General features: G+C 45.6%; 2 protein-coding genes across 17 annotated transcripts in view; one reads left to right on the top strand and one right to left on the bottom strand.

Annotated features, from left to right (window-relative positions):
* Positions 1-2,327, top strand: part of ANGPTL2 (angiopoietin like 2) — a 33,921-nt gene extending 31,594 nt beyond the window's left edge. For both annotated transcript variants that reach the window (XM_074362259.1, XM_010956127.3), the window contains one exon: positions 589-2,327. In XM_074362259.1, the coding sequence (XP_074218360.1) occupies positions 589-788 (200 nt within the window). In that variant the 3' untranslated portion in view covers positions 789-2,327. The remainder of the gene's footprint in view (positions 1-588) is intronic.
* RALGPS1 (Ral GEF with PH domain and SH3 binding motif 1) overlaps positions 1-26,084 on the bottom strand; it is a 262,169-nt gene that overhangs the window by 122,973 nt on the left and 113,112 nt on the right. For all 15 annotated transcript variants that reach the window (XM_074362245.1, XM_074362244.1, XM_074362246.1 and 12 more), the window contains one exon: positions 19,589-19,715. In XM_074362245.1, coding sequence (XP_074218346.1) covers positions 19,589-19,715 — 127 coding nt within the window. The remainder of the gene's footprint in view (positions 1-19,588; positions 19,716-26,084) is intronic.

Below are 26,084 nucleotides of genomic sequence, written 5' to 3'. Positions count from 1 at the left end.
TGGCAGCAAAATCCAGCATGATAAGATAGTGCCAAAAACTTCATGAAAATATCTTTCTTCTGTGAAAAAAAATTTTTTTGGCTGGAATACAGACTGGGGAGGAATAGAGGAACATTTCATCTTAAACATTTCCTTTGTAATTCTATAAAGACTCTTGATCTAATACTTCCAACTCTTTAAAAAAAATTCCTAAAAAAACCCTTTGGCCCTCTCCCCCAGCCCACCTCAGGTCACTTCCGTTTTCTGCTCAAGCCTGGGGTGTGGAGTCCTCCCTGCGTGCTCCATTTGCAGTAAGCCCTGGGCGAGCAGGCACCCTCGCTCAGTTCCCACGGTGGTCCTGGGAGGCACCACACTCATCCTTATTTTACCATGAGAATTCGGTGGCTCCACGAGGTTAAGTCACTTGCCCAAGATCACACAGCTCACTAGGCAGAAGGCAGATCTGAGCAGGTCTGAAGCCCCGTCCCCTCCCAAGCATTCTTGTTCAAATGTCCCCAGAGGGGGGGGGTCCCACTGAAGTCCCCGAGCAAACGGCAGATTTGGGTAAAGCCTCCTCCCTGAGACCTTCTTGCTCTTTCTCTCCTGAAGGAAACTGTGCCCACTACCAGAAGGGCGGCTGGTGGTATAACGCCTGTGCCCACTCCAACCTCAATGGCGTCTGGTACCGTGGGGGCCACTACCGGAGCCGCTACCAGGACGGAGTCTACTGGGCTGAGTTCCGAGGGGGCTCCTACTCGCTCAAGAAAGTGGTGATGATGATCCGGCCCAACCCCAACACCTTCCACTAGGCCGGCTCCCCGCCTGACCGCTCGTGGCTGTGCTGGCCCCAGCACACAGAGCACCTCCTCACTGGGTCACCTTGGGGCCGGGAGGACTGGGACGCTGGACTCTTCCCAAGTCACTGCGACAGATAACAGAACTGAATCGAAACGGTATTCTCTGTCCCTACTACTTTCTTAACATCAGACAGCCCCTCGTGTTCTCAGACAGGACAGGACTGCAGTCAAGTCTTCCCTTAAATAAATTAAGTCCCTACAATAAAAACACAACTGCAAAATACCTTCATGATATACACGTGTGTGAGCCGACCTTGTGCACTTGCGTGTGTACCACACGCATATGCATTCAGATACACACACACATCGTACATCTAGATACATATACAGGTTTGCCTTATACACCTAACACACGTAGACTCAGTTCTCGGATGCTGAGGCTGTTGACAAGCGCTCTGCTCTTAGGAGAAGAGCGTTTCATTGATGTTGCACTACTTGAGCCCAAGAGCAGGTCACAGCCTGTGTAGCTCCAACTCAAAGAATAATCCTTGGCTTCCACATGCCTGGATTCTTCCAGGAACGTCCACAGTGCTACCCTCTCACAGAGGGGGTCCCAACTTCCTTGCTTAGGATCCCCTTTTGGCACCTAATCAAATTTCAGACTCCACGTCCCCGTCCATTTTGATACCCACCCACCCACCTACCCATTCATCGGTGCCATTTGCTAAGTGCCTTCTGTGCATCAGTCCCAGGCCACTGTTGTCCAGGCACCTTTCCCACTCTTCTCTACTCCTTGCCTACTTACTCCTGACCTCTTCTGTCCCCCTGTGCTTTCCCTCCAGGCAAGATCCCTTAGTCCCCGAGTAGGAAACAGTCTGGACTCCGTGTTTCTAGTCAGGAAAGGGGAAGTCAGGCCTGAAAGGCCTGCCACATAGATAACGGTATTCGCAGTCTTGTATTTTCATTCATACTTTAGCCTACCTGTCGTTTTAACCTTCACAGAAATAATTACCCACCTTGCCAGCAGATATTCAATTGAAGCAAAGTCATAATCCAATCATTGGGGGCCCCAAGTGGCTACAGACCAAAAGTCCCATGTTCTCAGGCCGACTAGAGTCCATATTTTGTTTCCAAACTACACTTTCCCTGAGAACAGGTGCCATAAAAATGAGGACTGGCCACTTGTCCTGAGTTACTGAATAACCAGGGGCCACGGATCCCTTGGTTGGTGCGTTGCAGCGCAGTGGCTCTCTGAGTCCTGTTGGCCACGAAGTGTGTCAGGGGCAGTACTACCGGGACTCTTGCCAAGCAGGGAGCAAGGGATGACCAAGAAGGTAAGACCCTCCGCAGAGGGCACGCGGGTCGGGGTGTGCTAGATGTCGGAACGTTCGGTACTGTCCGCGTCTGGGTGTGTGCCTATTACCTCAGCAGTCTCACAAAGTGTACCATGTAGCACGTTTTGTGTATATAAAAGGGAGGGTTTTTTTTTTTAATATATTCCCAGATTATCCTTGTAATGACACAAATCTGCAATAAAAGCCATCAGTGCGATTTGGATGTATCTACACTGTGTATTATTGTTTTAGAATGCCTTCCTGGGACCCTCGATGTCAGAGCTTTTGAGTAAAACCAAGAGATTCAGCACCAGGGGCATCCACCAAAATCATGTAATCGTACTCTCCCTATCTCTGGTTTCCATATGTGCCCTCAGGAGTCCTGCGTCTCCATTGGACACAGGCAGTGCAGTCAACACCTGAAGCACCTTCCCCCACATCTGGTCCCATTTCACCAAATGGCACCATCTACTCAATTGCTCGGGTCAGAAACAAGGACTCCTCCCAGCCCCTTGCCAAGGGCAACCCATCCCTCCACACAAGCCCTCTTTCCTGCCCTGGTGCAGGCTCTCCTCCCCTCTCCCCTCGACTACGACAACAGGCTGCCCCTCACCAGACCAGGAGCCCTCATTCCAATCTGACTTCCACACTAGTTGCCAGAACCACCCTCCTGTAAAACTGATCTGTGGATTGGGAAGGTGTCTCTAGGCCTGACAGGAAGCCCCAAAACCATTAAGGAAAAGACTAAGGGATTTTGACTAAAGAAAATTCCTTTTTTTTTTTTTGCCCTATGAAAAATGGAATAAAACAAAACACGACCAAGATTAAAAGGGAAATATTAAACAAGAGAAAAATATAGGAATAACAATCATGCTACACCAAGTACTCTTTCAAATTAAGAAGAAAGATACACTGTTATAGAAAACTTAAGTACACAAACACATCAGAAGACTCACAAATGGCCAGTACACAAGAAAAGAGGCCAAGCTCAAGAATCACCAGAGAGGTCCGTTAACTCAAGCCCAAACCATCACATGGTGCCCGGCGGATTGGCAAAGATGAAAAAATGTCAGTCTCCATGCTGACAAGGGAATGGAGAAATACGTACTCTGTGTACTCTGGATGGAAGTATAAATTGATTCAATATTTTTGAAGAGCAATTTGGCAATGTATCCATCAAAATTTAAAAGGCACTTAAACCTTTGGACTCACCAATCCCTCTTTTTAATGACCAGGTGATGTTGCCTTATGAGAGCCCTTTTCAACAAAGTTGCAGTGCGGGGAGACTGCCGTTTCCTGGGGCCTTCTGTGTGCCTGGAATTGGACTTACGTCTTCTCAGGTGACCTCACAGCAGCCTGTAAAGGAGGGACTTTCCTCTCACTTCACAGAAGGGGAGAAGTGAGGCTTGGAGCCAGAGTGCTGGTAAAAATGCCCCAGCAGGGATCAATTCAGAAGGTTCTGGGAGTCAGACACTACTGAGTAAGAGTTCTCAAACTCTTCTCCCAAACTCCTAGGCAGTTTTTGGGGTCACAGTGGAATCTGGACACTATTAGGTGAGAATATCTCAGCCTTGGCCCAGACCAGAGCCACCCCTCCCCACCCCGACACATCTGGAGTGGGGGTGTGTGGGATGCAAGGATTGAAGGCAAAGGAAAACAGGGCCCAACCTTATCGGTTACTGGTCTTGGGTCCAAATCCCAAAGCAGAGAGCTCTGGACAAGAGAAGGTAGCCCTTTTTCTAAACTAGCTGGGAACCAAACAAAAGCAGAGCACGACACCAGCCCCCACCCACCCCAGGACCCAAACCTGAGTCTTCGTCAAATTGTACCCTGGCTACATGGAAGGAGAGGAAGGAATAAGCCCATCAGAGATGCGGAACCCACTCTCCCTACAGTGAAATGGGGGGAGGGAGGCAGTTTACCAAACCAACAGCATTGAAGAAGAGAATGGGAGATGAGGGCTGTGGTCAGGTGCGGGGCCTTGGTGCCCAGAGAGTCACTCACCTGCCAGCAGCCAGCCAGGTACACTCAGCCCGAACAACCCACATCAACACTCCCCCTCTCCCCTCCCACGGTGACTTTTAAGACCTACAGTCATAGGGCTCCTGCTGCCACTAAGGTCTCCACAGCTAGCGCACCTGCGGACCCAGAAGGAAGCCAGTGAAACCCGGACTCTCCCCTGCCCCAGCCAAACCCCAGTACCCCAGTTTGGGCCAATACGTTGGTGGATGGAGGGCACCCACCTGCTGGGCTCATGTGGGGAACATGTCAGGAAGACAGAGATGTTCCCCAAACAAGTGATGATGAACAAGACCCCTTCCCCCAAATCCTGCCAGTTTGAGCAAGATTGAAAGAGAAACCTTTGAACTACAGAAAACACCAGCAATGGGAATCAATGATGCTCATAATCCACAGATCCTCTCTGGGAGCTCAAGGGGTCCTCCCTGATCTCCCAGGGGCGCCTCGTTTGTTTTACACAGTCTAGTAAAAACTCTCGGTTATAGTACGAGAGAGCCAGAGAACTGGACTAAATAAAAAAGGGGACATTTTAAGTGGAACAGAATGTTAAACTGGCACTCTTTTCTGCCTCAGTTTTATCTGAGACTCAAAAGGCTAAGGACAAAATAATAGCTGCTGAGAGCCCCCATATTCTAGAACAAGGTGCAAGACCCTCCCTGCAGGGGATGACCCCAAACTGGCTCTACAGCATTAGCCGACTGCCCACCTGCAGCCCGTGTAACGAGAGCTGAAAAAGCATCGTGGGGTTGGGGATGAGTCATCCCTGTGGCATCCCTCCGCCACCACAGGGAAGGTAGGTGCTCCCCCTCCCTAAATCAAGTGAGAACTTCAAGGGACTCTTCTAAGAGCTTGGCATGGCTGAGTGCGAGCACTACCATCTGACTCATGCCTCAAGTCTGCAGGCCAGCGGCAGAGGGCAGTGAGAAACGACACTGCCCTGGGAGCGGCGGGGAGGCAAAGGACACAGGTTCCTAGGAGGCAGAGGGCAGCCTGGGTGGTGGGGTGGGGGCAATGCAGGAAGCCCAGGAGCCAAGGAAAGGTCCTAAGAGGTCAGTTGGAGGAGAAGTATTATCCTATCAGGGGGCGGAGTCAGAGGTGCCCAGAAGGGAAATTGTGAAGCAGCAGCAGGGAAGAGGGAGAAAAGACAGGAAAGGGAAAAAGACAGAGCGTGGGTACTTTGGGCACCTGGCACCCCCACAGGGCACCAGCTCTGGGTTCCCACTGAACCGACCACATCAGATGGACCCCATACCTCTCCCTCATCCCTCTCCCCTGTTCCAACCCCAGGGGCCACAAAGCTCAGTGGACAAGTTGGGGAGACAGTGGGACTGTGGGGTCTAGTGGAGACGCTGACTGTGCACCCTCCCCGGCCCCAGACCTCCAGCCTGGCCGGGCTGTAGGAGTACAGCCTCCTGATCACTACACTGGACAGTCTGGAGTCACGTGACTGTTAACAGCGAGACTTCAGGGGCCTGTTAAGTTCTCAGCGTCAATTGGGAAAAGAACTAATCCACAGGGTAGGCTGGAAAGGACACAAGGGAAAAATAAAGTTGGTTTCCTCTTACACCTGATTGAGTCCAGCTCACTGAATAAGCTGGTTACATAAGGACACGAGGTAGCTCCCAGAGTCCATGAGCAGGGACGCAGCTGGGCCTCACGAGGGCCAGGAACCAGAAACCGCCTGGAAGGCCTTCAAGGGGCAGGGTAGCAGCTCTCTCAGCTTCTCTCCCTTTCCTTTCCCTTTCCCTTTCCCTTTCCCCTGCCTGCAAGGTCTCTCTGTTTCTCATTGTGCAGCCATCTGCTTTTCCCAGCATGGAATTTCTGAGCTCACATGTCCTCCTGGTTTGAGTGCCAGCAAAGACCCAAAGCCCTTCTCCTTTCCAGCTAACTCCCAGCCAGAGGACCCGACTGGCCTGCTGGGGGCTGTGTGTCCCCCTCAGTCCTATTGACTGGGCTCAGGGCAGAGCTGGGTTCTTGGAGAAGGAGGGGTCAAGGGCTGGGTCTATAGCCAAAAAGAGGTCTAGACTATATACATCAGCTCTGGTTGGTCCCCATCCTCTCTGGAGACGACCTTTGGCCAGCGAGATGGATTCTGTCCCACTACTTGTTAGATCATGTTCCCCAGCTCCCCCAGCTGACGCCTGCCCCACCCCAGAAAGCACACCCAGCCCTTCCAGGCCCAGCTGTGTCACTAAACATGACACATGGCTGTGCCCAGATGGGGCTCCTCCTGCCCTTCCTGGATACGCCAGGTTCCTCAATCATCTCTGTGGACACAGGAAGCAACAAGTTCCCCACTGCTGGGCTCTTCCGGGCAGTATTCACTCTGGGAAATACTCATACCATCCACCCTGCGTGGGCGCTTTCCATGTGTGTCTCTCTAAACTCACAAAAACCCAAAGGGGTGGGTTCTGCAATTACCCTCCCTTTGACGTAACAGAAATTGAGACTCAGAGTTGTAAGTGACTTGCCCAAGAACATGCAGCCTGGGACAGTCAGGATTTGAGCTCGAGTCTGTCCGACTCCTGAGCTCCTGACTCTGCAGGATTAGACGGCTGTCCCCAAGGATGAAAGGAAGCCACTGAGGCTCCTCTCTCATTCCATCATCACTTCCTAGAATCATGGCAGCATGGAGCCCGCTCCCACAGAAGCAGGTGTGTGAGGTGGCCAGCCAGCCTGCCTGTGCAGAAGCAGCCAATGGACAGTAGGTCCCTGGATGTCAGGAAGCAAGACCAGGGCTGTTGGCCCCGTCTCCAAGCAGAGGGCACAGAACAACAGGGGGCAGCAATGGAGAATATTTCACAATTTCTTGGGGTTTCCAATCCTTTGTCAGGGCTAAAGTGGCTGGGCCCTGCCTTTCTCCCTTCCTCTTGTACGACAAGAAAGCCACATGTCCCCCTATCTGCAGACTAAGCCCCACCCTTTGGCGGTAGAAGTGTCCCACTTGTGGCTGGTCTGGCTGTCACCTCGTGCACCGACTCTACCTAGTCCAAGCCTTGGCCTGCACTATCTGGTAACTGGGTCCCTTTTGTGGAGGCTCATCTCCCATCTCCATGCCTGCAGGACTGGGGTTTGCTTACCCCATCTCTCAGATCCCATTGTCAGGCCTGAACCAGCCCTAGTCTGGGATTCCAGCCCTTGTGGACACAGGCCTTGGTCCCTACCATCACTAGAACATTCAAGTGTTCCCATTTCTCCTGAACGGGGGCATCCTGGCCTAGGCCGGCTCAGCCCACACATGGGAACCCAGACACAGGTAATCCCTCCCACCTGTATAGCCTTCCCAACGCACTTCTATGTACGTCACCTCCCAAGTGAGTGGGCCATCTGACTGTCCCTGCCCCTGCTCAGCCGTGGTTGTATTAAATCTGACTCACGAGCAGGTCAAGGGGTGCTTCCTCCCTGGCTGCCGCAGCACGTGTACCCTCCAAAAGCTAAAGGACATGTCATGTTGGGAGGACAGCTCCTTGGGCAAGGGTAGACAGGTCACAATTGCCCCAACACTTAGCAGAGCTAGGAGTGGCTCAGAGCCTGGGTAGCTAACGAAGGAATGGAATTAGAATTGCCTTCTGCAGCCATATGACTGGAGCCATGCCCTAGTCATCTCAAATTGGGGAAAGAATCAGAAGCAGCACGCAGCCTCCTTGGAGCCCGGAAAGCTGACCCAGCCCAAGGCGACTGTGCCGGGCATGCATTTCTGTCAGCTCCTCTCCATGGGGACCCGACAGTCAGCCAGCCTTTCCTCACTGATCACGGCAGCAGCACAAGGCTGTGCTGGGGATGCAGGGAGGCGGATTAAGGACAGATGTTCAGGATGCAGAGGCAGGAGCAGGGGCAGCTGAGCAGCGGGGTGGGCCTAGAAGGCTGGCTGCCTGACCCAGGCCCAGGGAGTATGTGCTTGAAGCAAGAAGCAGCTTCTTTGCTAAGAGCACAAAAAATGAGTAGGTAGAGAAATGAGTATTAAAGCCAGAGGCCATCTTTCACCTGTTATTTCATAGTAAGTAAACGGCTGGTAATACATAGCACTGGTGAGCATGGAGAAGACAGGCAGGCTCACACGTGCTGGCGAGAGTGGAACTGCAACCTTGCAGCGGGCCCTCCAGCAGCAGCCACCAAATATAAATTTTTGGTCTTGCCCAGAATTCCATTCCCAGCTCTCAGTTTCAGAATTACTCTGACAGGTGACTAAAGATACATGTATAAAGATATTCTCAACAGCACCATCTGTCCAAGGGAAAAAGTAGAAACAACCTAGGCATTTATCAGTTGGGGCCAAACGGATCGGTGCACATCCAGGCACCGTCCCACAAAGCCCCACGTGGCCGAGATGCCACAGAGCCACTGGGAAGAATGAAGGCGTTCTGGACTTGCTGCCACTGAACAATGCCCACGACACTTTCAGTGTAAAAAGCAAGGTGCAAAACAAACTCTTTACCCACTCTCATTTTGGTTAAAAAGCACAAGACTCTTTGCACACCCCCACATGAGGCACAGATACTTGTACGTGTGGATTAAAGTGCCCGGAAGGATACACGCCAAGCAGGAGGGAGAGCCAGGGACTTTCACTCTTTACTTGGTAGACTTTTTAGTGTGAATGAGTTTTACAGCAAACAATGTGCTACTTCCGTAGTTTTAAAAGTTTTTAGAAGGATGAGTGGGAGCTGAACGGCACTCCTGAGCAAGGCTTTCTGGCCACATGAAGCAGAGGTCCTGCCCCCGGAACAGGCACTCCTGGGCCTCTGAAGTTCTGGACACCTGACACCCTGAGCCCGATGTACACTTAGGAAGGGCAGTGCAGCCTCTCTGAGGGTAACCTCCTAAGACCTTTCAGGCTTTAGTCCTCAGGCACCCTCCTTTCTCACAGATGGGCAAGATTCCATCACCTCTCAAAGTGGTAACCACCCGCTCTTCCTGGAGGACTTCCTCCTCTCAAAACCAGCTTCTGAGAGGGACCCAGCACTTCCTGCTGCCCCAGAGATCAATCTGACAGTCATTTTTTTTAATTAAGGAATTTTTTTGATGATAAATATCTGATGGCAGGTAATTATTGAGTGTTTACTCCATGCAGGGGATTATCTGCAGCGCATGGCACGCAATGATTTATTTGCTCTTCACAGCAACCCCATAAGGTAAATCCAGCGATTATTCCCATTTTAAAGACAATGAAGGGAGGCAGAGAGAAAGTAAATAATATTTCCAAGATTATTCAGCTAATTAGTAGTGGAGTCAGGATACGAAAGAAAGCAGTTTGCCTCCAGGGCTCTTGCTCTTAACTGCTCTGCTATATTGTGTCCCAGAAGTAAACAGAAAATAACACACATCTAAGGAATCTTACAGTCGATGACTTGTCCTGGATTTATGGGATCATAGAGTCCTCTCTATAAATCGTCAAGGGCAGGTAGGAAGTAATTCCTCCCTTTTTGCTCCTAGACTCATCCGTTATTCTAGACAGCAGTTCGGCACCCACTGCCCAGGAGTATATACCTTGACATCTATCACTAGAACCCAGACCCGAGAGACTGAAGATCAGAGAGAGAGATAAAAGGAGTCCTTTCCTTCCTAAGGCCTCCTTTCTAAAGTCTGAGGTTCAGCCTGAGGCATCTGTTGTGTCTAGGAGATTGTCAATAACAGTTACGTCCTTTTTCTGTGTTGGCCCCACCTCCACAAGGGAGCGGGTCACAGTTCTGCATTTCAGTCAACAAAGCAAACCCAAAATACATACAGGAATTGCCTGCTTGCTCCACCATGGTGTGGGTTGCTATGTGGGGTGGTTGGGAATTTCCTGATTCCTCTCTCTCCCGCTCCCACTCTTTGGCCTCATTGCAACCTGCTCCTGATTCAATCATGTGCCAGCTGTTAGTCTCCTGTGGCCTTGAGGGCAGTGATTTGCCCTCTTGCTTCCTGCAGTTTCTGTAATGCCTCTTACTTGTACTTGGTGGGTTTATACAAAACGTGTTCAACGGGTGAATGAGTAAACTTAATGTAGTTCAATTCTACTTTTAAACATCCAGAATCTGACAGTTTTTTGTGTGTTGAATTTCAGAGCTGATTTGTTTCAGTAGGGATGGGGCAACAAAGTAACAAATGTGGGGAAGTGATGAAGGTGGTGTGGTGCACTAGTTATCCACTGCTGTGTGACAAAGTACCCCCAGATTTAGCCTCTTACAACAATAAACATTTGCCATCTTGCAGTTTCCAAGGGTCAGGAATTTGAATATGTCTTAGCTGGGTGTCTCTGGCTCAGGGTATCTCTTGAGACTTGCAGTCCAGCTCCTAGCCGGGGCCACAGTCTCCTCTGAGGGCTCCACTTAGACAGAACCTGCTTCCGAACTCACTCACATGGTAATTGGCAGGCCCCAAACCCTTGCCACACAGGCCTCTCCACAGGACTGCCAAACACACAGCTGCTGGATTCTCCCAGGATGCGTGAGCCACGAGAGAGTCAGAAGAGAGGAGCACGCAGCAGAGAGAGCAGTCTTCTCCAACTAAGTCCCGAGGTGACGTTCCATTGTTCCTGTCATACTCTGTTTGTTAGAAGCGAGTCAATATGTTCTGCCCATGCTGCAGAGGAAGGGATTGCACAGGGCAGGGATCACTGGGGACCGTCTTGGAAGCTCTCTACCACGTGAAATCCTTCAGATTCTCAGGGCCACTGTCCTAACTCTCTCTCCAAAGTAGTGCTAGGAGTCATCCCAATGGCCCCAGGCTAGTCCTGAGGATGGAGAAGCTCTAGTCCTTCCTCCACCCCTCACCCTTCCCTTCTTTAGGACTGGCTGACCCTGGGAGGGCCCTCAGTCTCCCATCTTGAGCCCCTGTTCTGACAGGAGGCCCCTGGAGACACTCCTCTCTTCAGCCCACCCTCCTGGTTTCCCCAGAGGGTAAAGGCCTGTTGGAAGGAACAAATGGCATATTCTGAGGTTAGTGGTTGGGGCACTGGGATCAGACCCAGGTTTGAGCACTGGTCCCAACCCTAGAAAATGGCACTAGTAAGTGGTGAAACTTTTAACAAGTCTTATTTAGCTTCTGCAGCTATAAAATCAGTTTAAAGTAGTGCCTCCCTCGGAGGAAGGAGTGTTGGGAGGACTGAATGAGATAATATATGTAAAGCTTGGTGTGGTGCCTGCCGCGTGATAAAAAAGTAAATGTGAGCTATTGTCACTATTATTATGATTGTCAGTTTCTAATTAGAAATCTAAAGACTAGAGGTCAAAGAGGAGCAGTCATCCTGATCCTGCTATGAAAATGTACCTTCACTTGCACAAAATGGGCTCATGCTCTCATCCGCTTTTGGGGGATCAGACAAAATTTCTTTTTCCTTTTTTTTTTAAAATTGAAGTACAGTCTACAATGTTGCAGACAAAATTATCTGACCCAGAGAAAAGCTAACTGCAAGTCCTCCCTGTTTCCCAGAAGGGACGGATGCAGCAAGGTGCTCAGCTCTGGGCAGCAAAGCATGAAGGAAATAAGCCTCTCCCCAGCCTGTGTTCTTCCCATACTGTTTCTCTCCATGGAGGCAGAGATATTAAATGGAGGATGCATAAGTCAGGGAAGGGTGGAACCCCAGCCATAAGCATGAGGTCTTGGGTCAAATTGGGTATTCATCTGGCATATGACATTGGTAAGTCGTAAGTCAAATGGTAAGAAGTTTTTTGGTTTTTTTTTCATTCACAAAATAGGGATTTCAATGATATCCACCGGCTTTTTGTAAAAATGGAGCAAGACTGAGAAGTCCCAGAGAAATGCGAATTTTAAGGTAACAAACCCTGAGACTGCAAAAGTAAAGGCAAAATTCCCTCTGGAACGGAGAGATTTGAGAGGTTTAAGACCATATGCAGCTGATCACCAAACAAAATAATGGAAAAAGTTTCCTTCCTTTAGGATGGACTGTGTCTTTGTGATTATTCTGTTGACTGAGAAGCATGTTTCAGATGGGTCAGAAGGTAGCTTTTCCCTGCTTGCTGGGCCCCCGAGGGGGCGGATGCCTCAATTTGGGGAAGGGGAAACCTGATCAAAGGCTCTCCCTGGCCATGGAGGGATGACGGTAGGTCAGGCCATTGGGCAAAGAGGAGAAAGGGCGTCATGGCCCTGGGCTCCAGAAGCAGGCGTTTCAGAACACAGGCTTAAGCTTCTCTTTGTGGCACTGGCATCCCCTTATCCAGCCCTGAGCTGTGCTTCCCCAGCTCAGGAAGGAGGAGCCTGGCTCCACAGAGGTCCAGCTGGAGAGATTGGTCAGGAAAGCAGGAGATGACTGGAGGGAGGCATCAGAGGTTTGCGGCCAGACAGCCGGCTGAGGCACCATGCGACAATCAGGACGGATCCATGGAACAAATGAGTATTCCTTGGGGATTGTTGGAAACACGTGGGGTGGGGAACAGAAGGAAAAAAAGGCTGGATTTCCTGCATATGGAATGGAATTTTTTCAGTTGGGCATTAAAGGAAAGGATTACCCTTAATGCTGGCAAACCTGGGGACAGCTGGATAACACTGTGGTAACCCTGCCTTGGGAGCCACCAGACTCTGATCCTGGGGTGGCGGTGGCCCCCACCAAAGGAGCAACAGCCATGCTGATTCAGTTCTAGGAAGCAGAAGTTCTGCCAGCATCTGCCAGTTCAGCCCCTCCCGCCTTCTGGAGGTGGATCAAGAGTGTGTGCCCTTTAATCTCTGCTCCAACGCACGCCTTAATTCTGAAAGCCCAGGTGCAGGGAAACGCCATGTGTCTCCATCAGGTTTGAGGGACACGCTCACTGACGACTCTTTCAGGTCTTTCCAAGGCTTTGCTCTAAAATGAACTAGTTTTAAAAGGGCTTTCCCTCCCCCACTAACAATTTCTGAAATCTAGTGATGCACCACAGGCTTCTGTGTGGTCCCCTACCTAGTCTTCCCTATTCCTCGAAGCTACGCACAAATTACAGGCCAAGAGACCCATGTTCAACGCAAACCCAAGCCAGCTACGCCCTTAAAACCCTCCTGGTCCCCTACTGCTCATGGGGGTCCAAGTTGGAGCTCCCCACTCCCAGTGTCTAGGCCCTAAGCGATCTCACCCCTCCCTTCCCTCCAGCTGCTTCTCACAACACCCTCCCCCTCATTCTCTACTCTCCAGCCAGTTTTTCCAACAAACATGTTTTTCCTCACTTCAGGGCTCTTGCACAAGCCACTGTCTTTGTCTGGGATGCTCACAACTCACCTCTTCACCAGCTTATTCATCTTTTAGGGCTTCCCTCCAGAACACTCTCCCCTAGTCCCCCAGTCTGGGATGGGTCTCCCTTTCTTCGCTCCCTGGTCTTTCCCTGCACAGTGCTCAGCTCACTTATGGTATCCTATTCATTGCCAGTGAACAGATCCGGGCTCCACCAGGGCAGAAATGGTGTCTGATGCCCGGCAGTGAACACATCCACCCTGCAGAGGTCCTGGCACGTGCTGCCCTCAGGCTTAGCCCCTCACTTCCCTGGCTGTTATGGGGGTTTGGGGGGATCAGCATAAACACTTCTTTTTGACCAATGACCACTTCTTTTTTGCAAGTCCTTTTAGATTTAGGTCTGTTAATTTTATACTTGGAACTTGGAAACAACTTGCCTTTATTTTAAACTTCAGAGTTCATACTTGAAAATAAAGCCTTGCTTTTTAAAAATGGAAGGATTTGCTTGTTTGAAGGAATAGCTTAGGTTCTAGAAATTTACCTCACATATTAGAAGTCTGGGTAAATTTACCAAGAATCTAAATGTTCTCTTACTATTCAGAACTGTCAGAATGCCTAGTTTTTGTTCCTTGAGAGATCACAATTTTCCACACTGCCTATAGTTACTTTTAGAATCAGGCTCTAGACTTTTTTAAAAAGTCCTTTACATTCCTAATTTTATTTAGCTATTTCCTGGAGGTAATTACAGGTAGTGAAAACCAAACACCCTCTAAGTCAATAAAGCTATTTAGAAATAAATGCTGTAGCCACTCTTCACAGCTCTTTGCCTGCTTTTGTTATCATTTCCATCTGAACTGGGTATTTACAAGGAGTTGCTATCAGATAAAATTAAGCTGCAAATAACTGACCTGACCATTTCCCGTCACTATTTTTACACTTTGAAGTAAATGGGAATAAACTTTCTGAGACAAAGAGAGTCTTATTTTTTAAATGTAGTAGGTTTTTCCCTGAGTGTTTTTTAAATTATGTTTCACGAGAAACAGTGCACCAAAGTGCAGCCAACTGGCTCTGAAATTTGCATTGAAAGGAGCTGGAATACACGCCCACAATGTTAATAACAACGGCTAGTAGGACATGAGGGTACCTTTACAGTGAGAAAGAGACACGCATATGAATAGTCCCAGGAAACCCGTTAGTGTAGAACCTTCCACAGAGGTTTAAAAGAATCATTATGAAAATAAAACCCATGCTTGCTACTAGAGCCAAAAAATCGCTGAAGCAGCACTCAAGGTCTCAAGCACGAACCAAACGAACAAAGCAGCTGGAAATATCAAGGCTGGGCTTAACGTCCCTCCCCTTCCAGAGAATAACTCCCTCTCCCCCAGGGAAAGACCCAGAGTGAGGACTCTGCCAGGGGAAAAAGAAATGGTTTCAGACATTTTTTCCTATATTGCACTTTCCAGGAATTATGTAACTCTTCCTCTTTTGATAAACAAATCCACCCCTAGGACAGGTTGGGTTTTCAAGAGAAATCTAGTACTGAAACCACAACCTGGATTTGGGCAGGGTCTGTCCATGGCAATCAGAGGTGCAGGGAGGGCCCTAGCTGCCCTCAGGACAGACAGCCCAGCTGAGCCTCAGAGTGGGAACCTGCTTCATTCTTTTTAAGGAGACCGTGGTGGCCCCCATGGTAAACCTCACAAGCCATCCTAAGGACAGAAAGCACACTGGAGTCTGCTCCTGTTCTTTTAATCTGACTTGTAGATGTCAGGAGTCGTCCCGATGCAAGGATGAGAAATGCAGTCTGACTGGCATGAGAGAGGAGAGAAATCCTCAAAGGGCGAAAGGGAGCAGAGCAGGCAATGAAGCTGGGCTCACTTAGAGGCAAGCAGGAGGATCTTGCCAGAGAACAGAGGCCCTCACAGAGCCCCTCCGGAAGCACCTGCCAGGAAGAGGCAGCTGAGATGAGGTGATCAAGGACCAGGAGGGCTGCCTCTGTCCAGAGACTCAGTGGCCAGGGGCCCTGGGGCAGACTGTGTGCCCGCTGCAAGTGCAGATCTGTCCCTTGGCCTGATGAGAGCCATCGTGGTCACACCCAAGGGGCCTCTGGCCAGTGGCCTGAGTAGGGGACTCACCCGAAGGGGAGGGATCTGGGAACATACGCTTGGTTTGATGAGAAGGGACACAGGTTAGCAAGGGGAGATGGTATTGGTCCAGTCTGCCTTTGGCTGAGGCCCACTAACCAATCCCGCGGAAGCCCAAGAGTTTGTGGTCCAAGAACAGAGTGTCACAAGAAAGAGCCAAGACAATTCATCTCACTTTATGCAGTGCCCGATGGAGGCCACTCACAAGTCATAAATGGCAGAGGATGTACAGGTGGCAACTGAAAGGGAGGAGTAGGAACATAATAACCTGAGCAGTGGAGGTGGGGGGTCAGGAGAGGGCAGTGTCCAGAGTTTGGGGCCTATAGCCAGACCATCTGGGCCAAGACCTGGCTCTGCCACTCTCCAGTTATGTGACCCTAGGCAGCCTCTCAGCGCCTGCGTATTCAGTGGGCCATTGTGAGCATTCATTGAGATGATGCATTAAAATGCCTACTAGCAAAGTGCTGGGCACAGAGAAAGCAGACAATCACAGCGGCTCTCACGATCCTTTTATAAGGAGAGAAGAGCCCATCCTTAAGATCCCAGAGCACCTCTGCTCGTTGAACCAGTGGGCTGCACTAGCTGCCCTCACCCTAATGCCACCAACCCATCCTTTAATTGATTAGCCTCAGGCAACGTGGGAATGGGCTTGGGAGCTGTGCCTACAACATGCCCTCCATCTGCTGATCTGAGATGGGGCTTTCCCCTTACCAAGCAGAGCACACTGCAGTTAGTTTACAGCAAGACATAAGAAGAGAACAAGGAAAGGATAAGAAAGCATTAAAAAAGAATGATAATCAAGCCAATAACATGGCTTATGTCTAAACAAATGGGAAAGACATTTACTGCCCTACTGAAAGGCCAGGTCTCTGGGCTTAACTCTGCAGTTTTCAAGGATTACATCTAAAACTAAACAACTTAAAATATTAAAACCCAAAATATAGTCAAAGGTTTATAAAATGAATGCAAAGGAAAAATAAATCAGATTTGACAGAATTAATATCAGACAAAGAAGTACAAACAAATAATAAATGGAATCAAGATCATTTTGTATGGGACACACTTCATGATGAATCTACAGCTGTTACAAATTTCTATACTGTCATCATCTCTTGGTACCCACAGGGGATTGACTGGGTCCAGGATCACTATGGATACCAAAATCCAGGGATGCTCAAGTCCCTTATACAAAATGGCACAATATTTGCATATAACCTAGCACATCCTGCCCTATACTTTAAATCATCTCTAAGTTATTTATAATACTAACATGACATAAATGCTATGTAAATAGTTGTAAATACTATGTAAATACCATGTAAATAGTTGCCAGCACCTGGCAAAATTCAAGGTTTGCTTTTTGGAACTTTGTGGATTTTTTCTCCCTGAGTATTTTTGGTCTGGGGTTGGCTGAATCCACAAATGCAGAACCCAGGGGTATGGAGGACCAACCATATACTAAATAATGTAAGGCAGGAACTATCGGAAATGAAAGGGGACTCTAACATATATTTCTGTCCTTGATAGACCAGGTTGTTGAAAATGAATAATTTGAATGTTACAATGTAATTATAAGAGTAACTTGAGAGATTACATCTTCTTTTCCAGCATTCATGAAACATTTACACAAACTGATCTTGCATTAAACCACAAGACAAATACCATTTTTTAAAAACCTAGGAAGCATACGTGTCATATATTCTAAATCAGTGTTTAAAAAAAATTACAGAGAAGACTTAAAAAACCAAAGCCCTTCATAGTGATGTTATGCATAATAAGCAAAAAGTGAAACAACTCACATGTTCATCAAATGAAGAATGGATACATAAAATGTGGTGCATCCAATCAATGGAATATTACTTGGGAATAAGAAGGAATGAAATATTGATCGTGTTGTAACATGAATGAACCTTGAAAACATGATGCTAAGGGAAAGAGGCCAGCCATAAAAGACCACATTGTACGATTCAATTTATATGAAATGTTTGGAATAAGCAAATCCATGAAGACAGAAAGTAGATTAGTAGTTGTCTAGGGCTGAGGGTGAGGGCGTGGGAGGGAGATGGCTACTCACACGTGTGGGGTTCCTCTTTGAGGTGATAAAAATGTTCTAAAATTGACTGTGCTGATGGTTGCATGACTCTGAATATACTAAAACCCACTGAATGTACACTTTAAATGGATGATACATGAATTATATCTCAATAAGGCCATTTGAAAAACAAACAAAAAACCCTCAAGCCCTAAATTAAAATTAAAAAACCACTATGTTAAATAATACTTGGATAAAAGAAAAATTGAAACTATAATTACAGAACATTCAAAGACTATCACTGAGTACACTACACATTAAAACATGTAGGATACAATAACAAAAGCAGCAGTTAAAGGACAATGTATACCCTTCACTGTTTTCCAATTAAAGTGGAAATCATAGTATATATACAAATAAGCCAATCATTTGTCTACAATAACTTAAGGAAAGAAGGAGAAATGAATTATAAAAGACAAAAGCGTAAACTCCATATTTCATCAAATTTAGGATGTCTCCTATTAGCAATTTAGGATGCGCCTTTATTTTATGTATCACTAAGAAAAACTGCTGCCAATTAAGCAATGCCACAATGCTTTGTTACCATCAGTTGAAAGATGTATCCCAGTTTCAGAGATTTAAAAACGCGAAGAGAAAGAGCACATCCCAGACTGATGAAGTACGGCACAAGCAGAAAGACAATCTGACTAATAAACAAACACAAAGTCCAATTCTTTGGAAATACCAACAGACATACCTCTGGCAAAGCAAATTATAAAAAGAAAGAGAAAACAAAAGTGCAAACTATTAGGAATGCAAGGCATATATAACCACACATACACAGGAGGTTGAAATTTGTAAGAAATTATGTGAAACCTTGCAGTCAAAAAAAAAAAATTAAAGGAAAAAACTTTATGCTAATAATTCTGAAAACTTGGATCAAATGGACAATCTTTTACGAAGATCAAATTTTCCAAATTAGCTTTAAAAGAACTAGAAAATCTAAATAAAACTCATGGAAGACATCTAAAAGTTGTCAAAAATGTATCTCAAAAAAATTTGCACTAAACCTCTGAAAATATTAGGGGTCACATCCATAAAATTTCTCTCATTATTAATACTACTTTATAACATAAGAAGATAGACAATTTTAATAAAATTAACGTAACTGTGAAACCAAACCACAAGAAGTACTTTTCACCTGTCAAATTGACAAAGAAAAAAAAAAAAAAAGAAAGGAAAAGAAAAAAAAGCATATGAAAATACACAGTATTTGTGCACATGGGGAAACAGGCAATTTTGTCCCCTTCCAATGAAAATACAAGCTATTACAACCTCTATGGAGAGTGTTTTGAAAATACACATGAAAAGGCATTCAATTTTGCACAAGTTTTGACCCAATGATCACACTTCTAAGAATTCATTGCAAGGCAATAATCATAACTATATGTAGGAAGTTTCTGTAGAAGGGATGTCCACTGCAAAATTTTAACAGCAAAAATGTAGGAACAACTTATAAATGTCAATATTAGAGAGCAGATTCCAGTTGGACAGATCCTTCTGATGGGACTGAGGCATAGTACAGAGATGCAGGTAATACCATTAAATGTTCACAATAGAGCAAACATACAGATTTTATATGCACCTCAACCAAGGAAAAGGTATGAAGGGAAATGTGATTATCTCTTTGTGGGATAACAAATGATATTAATTTTCTTCTCTTCCTAATTCCTTATGATGAACATGCATTATTTTCTAAGCAGTAAAATCAATAATCATTATAATAATTTTGTTGGTACAAATCTTTTGGTTGGTACAAATTGTTGGTACAAATCACTTGCCCAGTTCGGGAGGATGTGGATAAACCGGTAAGAGTCACGTGACCCTTCTAAGCCACAGGCGGGGAGGCTTGGGATTCATAGGTCATTTGTATAAGCAGCAGAATGCCCTTGTTTCAAGGCCCTCATCAAGGTTCCCATCCTCAGGAGGCATCAAAAGTCTACTTCAACCCAAGCAGCCAGCCAATTACCCTTTCATTCATGGCCCATGCTGCTTCCTGGAAACCTCTCAAGTAGAAACCGTAAAAAAATCTTATCTGTTACTTAGCAGGTTTCTTTAAAAAATAATAAGCCAAATCAGACTCCTACCTAGATAAGGAATGCTGGGAACCATCTTCAGGCTTCGGATATATTCCCGAGTCCGCTTGTAATTATCTTCTTTAGACATCAGGTAGTCCAGTTTCTCAAAGGTGGTCTTGTCTTTTCGATTCAAAAGCTAGAGTGAGAAAAAAAAAATACAGTGTATGAGAGAGAAGAGAAATAAACCAGAATGAGCTAAAGAGAAAGGATAACTGTGGGCGAAGACTAAAAGGAAACTAAGACATCCTCAACGGGACGTCTTCAGTGTGCAGAATCCTGAGCACAGCTAAGAATTTTAAGAGGCTGTTTCACATAGAGATGGAAAGGTTTTCATCGCCTCAACTTTGTCACTTTTCATAGACTCTCACACTTGGAAGACACTCTCCAAAGGTCCCAGTCCACTGTTCTAAATGAAGCCAGAGTCCTCCACAGAGCACCCGCCTCCACAGGCGCACAGACCCTACGGCAGCAAGGAGCTCAGAGAGAAAAACACATCGCTCAAGGTTGCCTAGAGCTTTTTCACAGCCACATCAGGTCTCTTTCCTCAACATCTCTGCCCTTGCTGAAGGCCCCAGGAAATTCCACACGGTTCACCTGTGTACGTTGGCCATCGCTCCACCCTGGGCTATCTCCTCCAGATTCCCCATGGTCCATGGCTGGGTCATATTTATACTGGGTGTGTACAGTGTTTTAGTCAAAATAAGCCAAGTTCTTTTCCATATACTGTCGTCTAAGGGGTAATTTAGTTACGCAAATACAGGATGAGCAGGCACCCACAGCCCAGAGATCCTTTATGACTGAGATTACTGGTATGTAAAGCTGGTCACCAGGGAAGGGATGTCTCAATGTTTGTAAGGAGGCTTCGTGGAAGGAAGGAATAGAAACTGAATCCTGGTTCTCCAGACTGGATGCTAAGGACTCATGCTGTGGGCACCTTACATGTCCCAAGTCAAGGCCAAGTGTCAGGAAATGGCAATAAGTCTCCTTGAATAAAATGGCTTTGAGGAAAGGAGGCTAGGCTAGGAGAGCAGGCTTGAAAAGAGGGTCTGGGGAAGGTTCAGTCAAAGAGTGCTGGCCTTGGCACAGCATGTGGCTGATATTGGCAACTCCCCCAGGTTCAGCTTCCAGGGCCAGTGCCTCTGGGATTTGAGATCCATGGCTGAGCCCAGAAGTATAAATGCGAAGGGACCCTAGGCCGGGAGTATCCTTGGTCAAGTGTGGTGGTCTGTGCAAGGATTGGGACCAGGAGACCTGCCACATCCATCAGATTGACATAGGCCAGTGGTCAACAGCTCCATCATACAGCAGAGAGGTACAACAGTGACTGACCAGCTCCAAGTAAGTGGACCTTTTGTACAAGTAGCCCCTCTGGGTTCCGGGGACCCAGGTCTGCAAATCCCAGACTGATGCCACGTCTGGTGCATCAGGGAACCCAGGCTGCCTTGGCCAATTTCTTGATCCTCAGCCTCTGGAGTCACAGAGGATGCAGCTGTGCAACAGCCCAGCTGAGCAGTGACAGCTTAAGGACTTCAGAGAGCAGAGGCAAAAGAAAAAGCTGAAAGGAAGGTCCTAGTGCTGAAAAAGCTGAGGAATAAATAGCAAGCTTTTTTTTTTCCATTGAGAAATTCAGGATACATCAGGGTGGAGACACTACACAGATGCTAGGAATGACAGCTGCTTAACTGGCTTGCTAATTTAAGGCTGTTATTCATCATATTAACAAATGGACAGGAAATAATGCCAGCTCCCACTTGCTGTTTGTAAAGCACCATAACACACAACTCTTCTGATCTTTACAAAGCCCAGGGACAAAGATGGAGCCAGGACTATTGTCTTTATTTCAAGTTTCTAATCACAAGGATTAAGTTATCCCTGGGGAACTTGATTTGATAGAGGAGAGAGATGTATATTCTAGCAACATGGTAAGTAAATAGAGACTAAGAACCCAGACAAACAGTAAGTAAATTATCGGTAAGGGAAGCGTCAAGGAAAGCTAGATAGAGAGAGGAATTTGAAATGAACATTTAAGAATGAGAAATTCACTAAATGAACAATATATACCCAGATCAGAACCAGATACTCGACTTGTGAACTGCCCCACTGTAAAGTTGAGCAGGACCCTCACCCAATTGGCTGGGAGGTCATCTCTTTATTAATGAAACCTAGAACCCCACTGAATTCTCTGGCAGTGACCCAAGTTCATTCAGCAGTCAAACAAATTCTTGTGTTATCCTGACACACACTGCAGCTGAGCCAATCTGGCACCCAGTGCTCACCTCTCACCCCACTGGGTCTCCAGACCCAGCTGAGGAACTGCCCATGTCTCCTGGCATGTCCAGCCTCTCTGCCTAGCCTGTCAAATGCCTCCATGCATGAGGCACCACAGAGGTGATAAGCATGTCATCTGTGTCCTCCCATGGACATGACCAGGGCAACATGAAGTTTGAGCCCAGGAAGATGTCCCCGAAAATCACCCTGCAGCTTGACCTCAAACCCACAACTGGGATTCTTCAGTGGGGTGGGACAACCAAAGGCAATCACATTTGCATGCTTCCTAAATTTAAAACCAAGCTCCTCCAGGCCACATCTCCCTCTGTTTAGCTTGCCTCTATATACACACCTACTCACCCTCCACCCACTACACACACTGACACACACAGTCAGAAGGGCTGGATCTGGCTACCCTCACTCATCTGCCCCTTTCTGAGCCCACAAATGAGATTCAAGACAGCATCAGATTTCTCGTAATACACAGGATGCTGGAAGACATGAGGAGCTCAGAATATCTATCTCCCAATGCAAGTATTTGAATACTACTTGAGAACTTCCCCTTAGCAAAATGAAAGAATAAAGCAAGTACATGAAGATATGGGATATAGGAAACAGTGGGTCCAATCCAGCAGTAGCAAAGGGACGTTCTGGGATGACAGATGGACAGCAAGCCTTAAGAACAACTTGGTCTACATTGTATCAACTCCAGAAGAGATGCATCTAGAGAAAGAGAAGGCTCAATAGACAATCTGACAGGACAAAACATTTGTTGGGGGGCATGGATATATTTGTTATATATAATAAAAAATAAAATCAATTAAATAAAATAATTTTAAGATTATATATAATACATAAAAATCTGGTAAGATATTATATAATATTATATATATTATATATGTATATGTTACATATACACAGAAAACATCTGGTAGATAAGAGGTAGCTAGTGTAAGACTTTTCTTCTTAAAAGGGAATTACAAACTCCAGGGAAATAAAAGAGTATTTTAGAAACGACATATTATTCATAGTTAACCACTTGACTATACAGAGAACTATATTTACACATTCCTAATAAATAAAACATGAAGACTCATTTAATAAAAGTGACTTAACTATAATAATATGAGTGTCTTTACAGAATGAGGGGAAGCAGTTCAGGAAAACCAAACCAACATCTATCATACAAAGAAGTCGCCACATACTGTCTAAAGTGAATGGATCAAATAATTACAACAAAAACACCTCGGTGGAAATGCAGCAGAAACTACCTGAAGAAACTGCTACATAATGCTAAGCATTTGCCTCTGGGGAATGAGTAGGGTACAAAGAAATGGGGCAATGTGTATTTGTTGCTTCACTAAGCCTTTCAGTATTTAGTAATTATTTTAAATTACTGTGCACGCATTATGCTGAAAAAAAAATCTTTCCAGATATAATTTTTTAAACATAGGATCTGTTTATTCAGAAATAAGAGGATTTACTTCCACATGTTTTAAACTTTTATTACAAGTAGAATCATAAATTGAAAACCTCCTATGAACTGAGTGAGGTTCCTTTAGATTTTAGAGTTTATGGGGAGCCTCAGGAAGAAATCATCAGAATTACACACTAGAAAACAAATTATTTGCCTACCTGAGTCAGATACTAAAAACATTCATGTTCAGGGAAAGAGGTAAGGAAAAGCTCACTAAATATAGCAGGCAAGTTCACCTCTAATAAAGTTTAGAAATCTTGGGATATGCTGAGATTTTCTTCCATAATATTTATTATGATTGTGATTAATTGTGTAATTACATCTGTGTTTCACTCAGCAAATGACAGATCCCATGAAGGAAGCAACCATGTCGGTTGTTTTCACTCCACTGTTCCCTGCGTCTGTCATGGTTCCTAAGACAAAGAAAACACTGCCTAAAGATTTGGTGAATAAAAGAATGAGAAAACTAACAATGATAACTTAAAGATTCAATTCCTTGGAAAATTTTGAACACTCCAATAATTCTTGGGTAAAAGATGAAATGAGAGCAAGGTTATGGACTATTTGCAACCTACAAATATATAGAACATACAGAACACTGCATATTAAACTATGTGATGAGGCCAAAACTGTTCTGAGAGGAAAATGCATGGTTTTTAACTCTTATAAAATTAAACAAGTAAGAATATAAATGAACTAAAATTCAACTCAAGAAGCTTGGAAAACAGGGGGCGGGAAAGTAGGAGAAATTGATTAATAGATAAAATTAGGAACTGATATGTTTAAAAAGACAAGATAAAACACCAAACCTATAGACATGATAACTAAACTCACGAACTAAATTTTATAAAATAGCAATAAAACAGGTAAAACTTCTACAAATAAGGCAAAAATGCAGAAATACACAAAACTAGGATTGAACAAGGGGCATAACCACAAATGCAAAGTGAACAAAAAACTATAAGGTAAAAATCAAGTCCCTGCATAATGATTTTAAGTCACTTTCATGGTGGCAGGTATCAGCTGTAAGGGAGAAATGGGATTCATAAGCCACAGGATCAAAAGCCAGGACGATCACAGATCTTGGTCAAATACCGGAAGGAGCAGGCTGCTTTTGGAGATTTCCCTTATCGTGCTCCAAGAGCCTGTAAGTGGTACTTGTGTTTGATTAACGATGAAAAAATCCCCTCTTCTGGTAAATAGTTCAAATCTGGAAGCTGTCTTCATGGAAGAAAAAAAAAGGCCCTCCAAATCCTCTTTATGAGGAGTTTGGTAACTTGTTCCCTTGCCTTAAGAGAATAACATTTCTTGATACGTGGAAATGCTTTTCAACAAAGAGCCTGTTTCTCCAAATATGTTAAAACTGACTCAAAATTCTGTTTCAATTCCAGTGTCTACCGTTGGTATGAAAAGAATTTTTAGTGCTGGGGATAATCTATGGACCAGTGGATTCAACAGACTGAGTATGGAATGACCAAGGAATGAAACTAGGGTTCTTTAAAAAAAGTAATTTTTACCTCTTTAGATATAAACTATTGGTTTCTGAGAACTAAGCCACAAAGGCATATATCTAACGTAAAATATTAGATGCCATAGAGACTGTTACAAGTAACATAAGGGGAAATTGTGACTTTGAAATTTAGTAAGTGTCCATATTAGTCTTTGACTAAGGCTATTTTAAACTCTGTACAATAGATGTTAACCTATAGAAAATGCAGTAATGCAAAAAATTCCAGTCCATAAAAAGGCAAATTATGCTTCATGGAATCCCACTGATTATCACCGTGGGAATACTGACTAATTTTATATCCATTTAAAAGACTATTTCAGAATTCTTCACCTGACTATAAAAGTGTAATGTTCCCAGTTCTCTTATGATACAGTTGTAATATCTTACTGATTCTCTCGCTCATTAATGAGTTAAATAAAACCTCTGACAAGTATTCATTTTATACTTGTATGAGTCATGATTTTACCTTTAAAAATTTATTCTTTAACAATTTACATGCACATATGCATATACACATACATATATTCACAATGCATAGATACACACAACATATGATTCTGTAGGTCAATTCTAATCATGTGTTTCCAATAATTTTGCTAAATTTTTTTCTAATTCCACTCATGACAACCCCAGGAGACACCACCACAAAGCCCCAAGAGTAGAGCCAAGAGGATGAGACTGGTCCTTGAATGGAAGTTTGCCAAGGGCCCATTCTGGGTCCAGAGTTCATCTGTGTGGGTGAGAAGTCAGACGCCAAATATGTACCCCCATTTGTTTGACTTGAGCCTTGAAAAACTCTGGCTAAGACAAGGAAGAATCAGAAACATTCTGAGAGGGCTCTAGATGGAGAGAACACACTCCATTATGGGAAGGAGGAACCAGGAAGAGGTGGTACTGGAAATGAGCTGTGAAGGATTTCAACCAGCAGAGTCAGGGCTGGAGAGGTGTCGGAGGTCAAAGAATGCAGGAGCAGTGGCCTGGAGGTAGGAACACACAGGGATGCTCAAGGAAGCAGCAGTTCGGCAGAAATGTAGGCAAGTGTTGCCCTGGACGAGACTGGGAAGGTAAGAGAGAGATGGAAGCTCGCCATTTGGCAAAGTATGCTTTCAACTTGGCCGTTTTGGATCCTGTGGACGTGTGATGACCAATTTGACTGCTTATTCTACTTTTCCGGATACTCCAACTCAACTTGCCGACAGGGTGCCAATCATAAGCAGCTAAGCATGAACAGTGGATACTAACCAAGGGGA

Source organism: Camelus bactrianus, chromosome 4 (assembly GCF_048773025.1).
Source record: "Camelus bactrianus isolate YW-2024 breed Bactrian camel chromosome 4, ASM4877302v1, whole genome shotgun sequence".
In the NCBI taxonomy this organism is placed as follows: Eukaryota; Metazoa; Chordata; class Mammalia; order Artiodactyla; family Camelidae; genus Camelus; species Camelus bactrianus.
The sequence above is the reverse complement of the archived record's forward strand: the minus strand, read 5'-3'. Positions and strand labels throughout refer to the sequence as shown.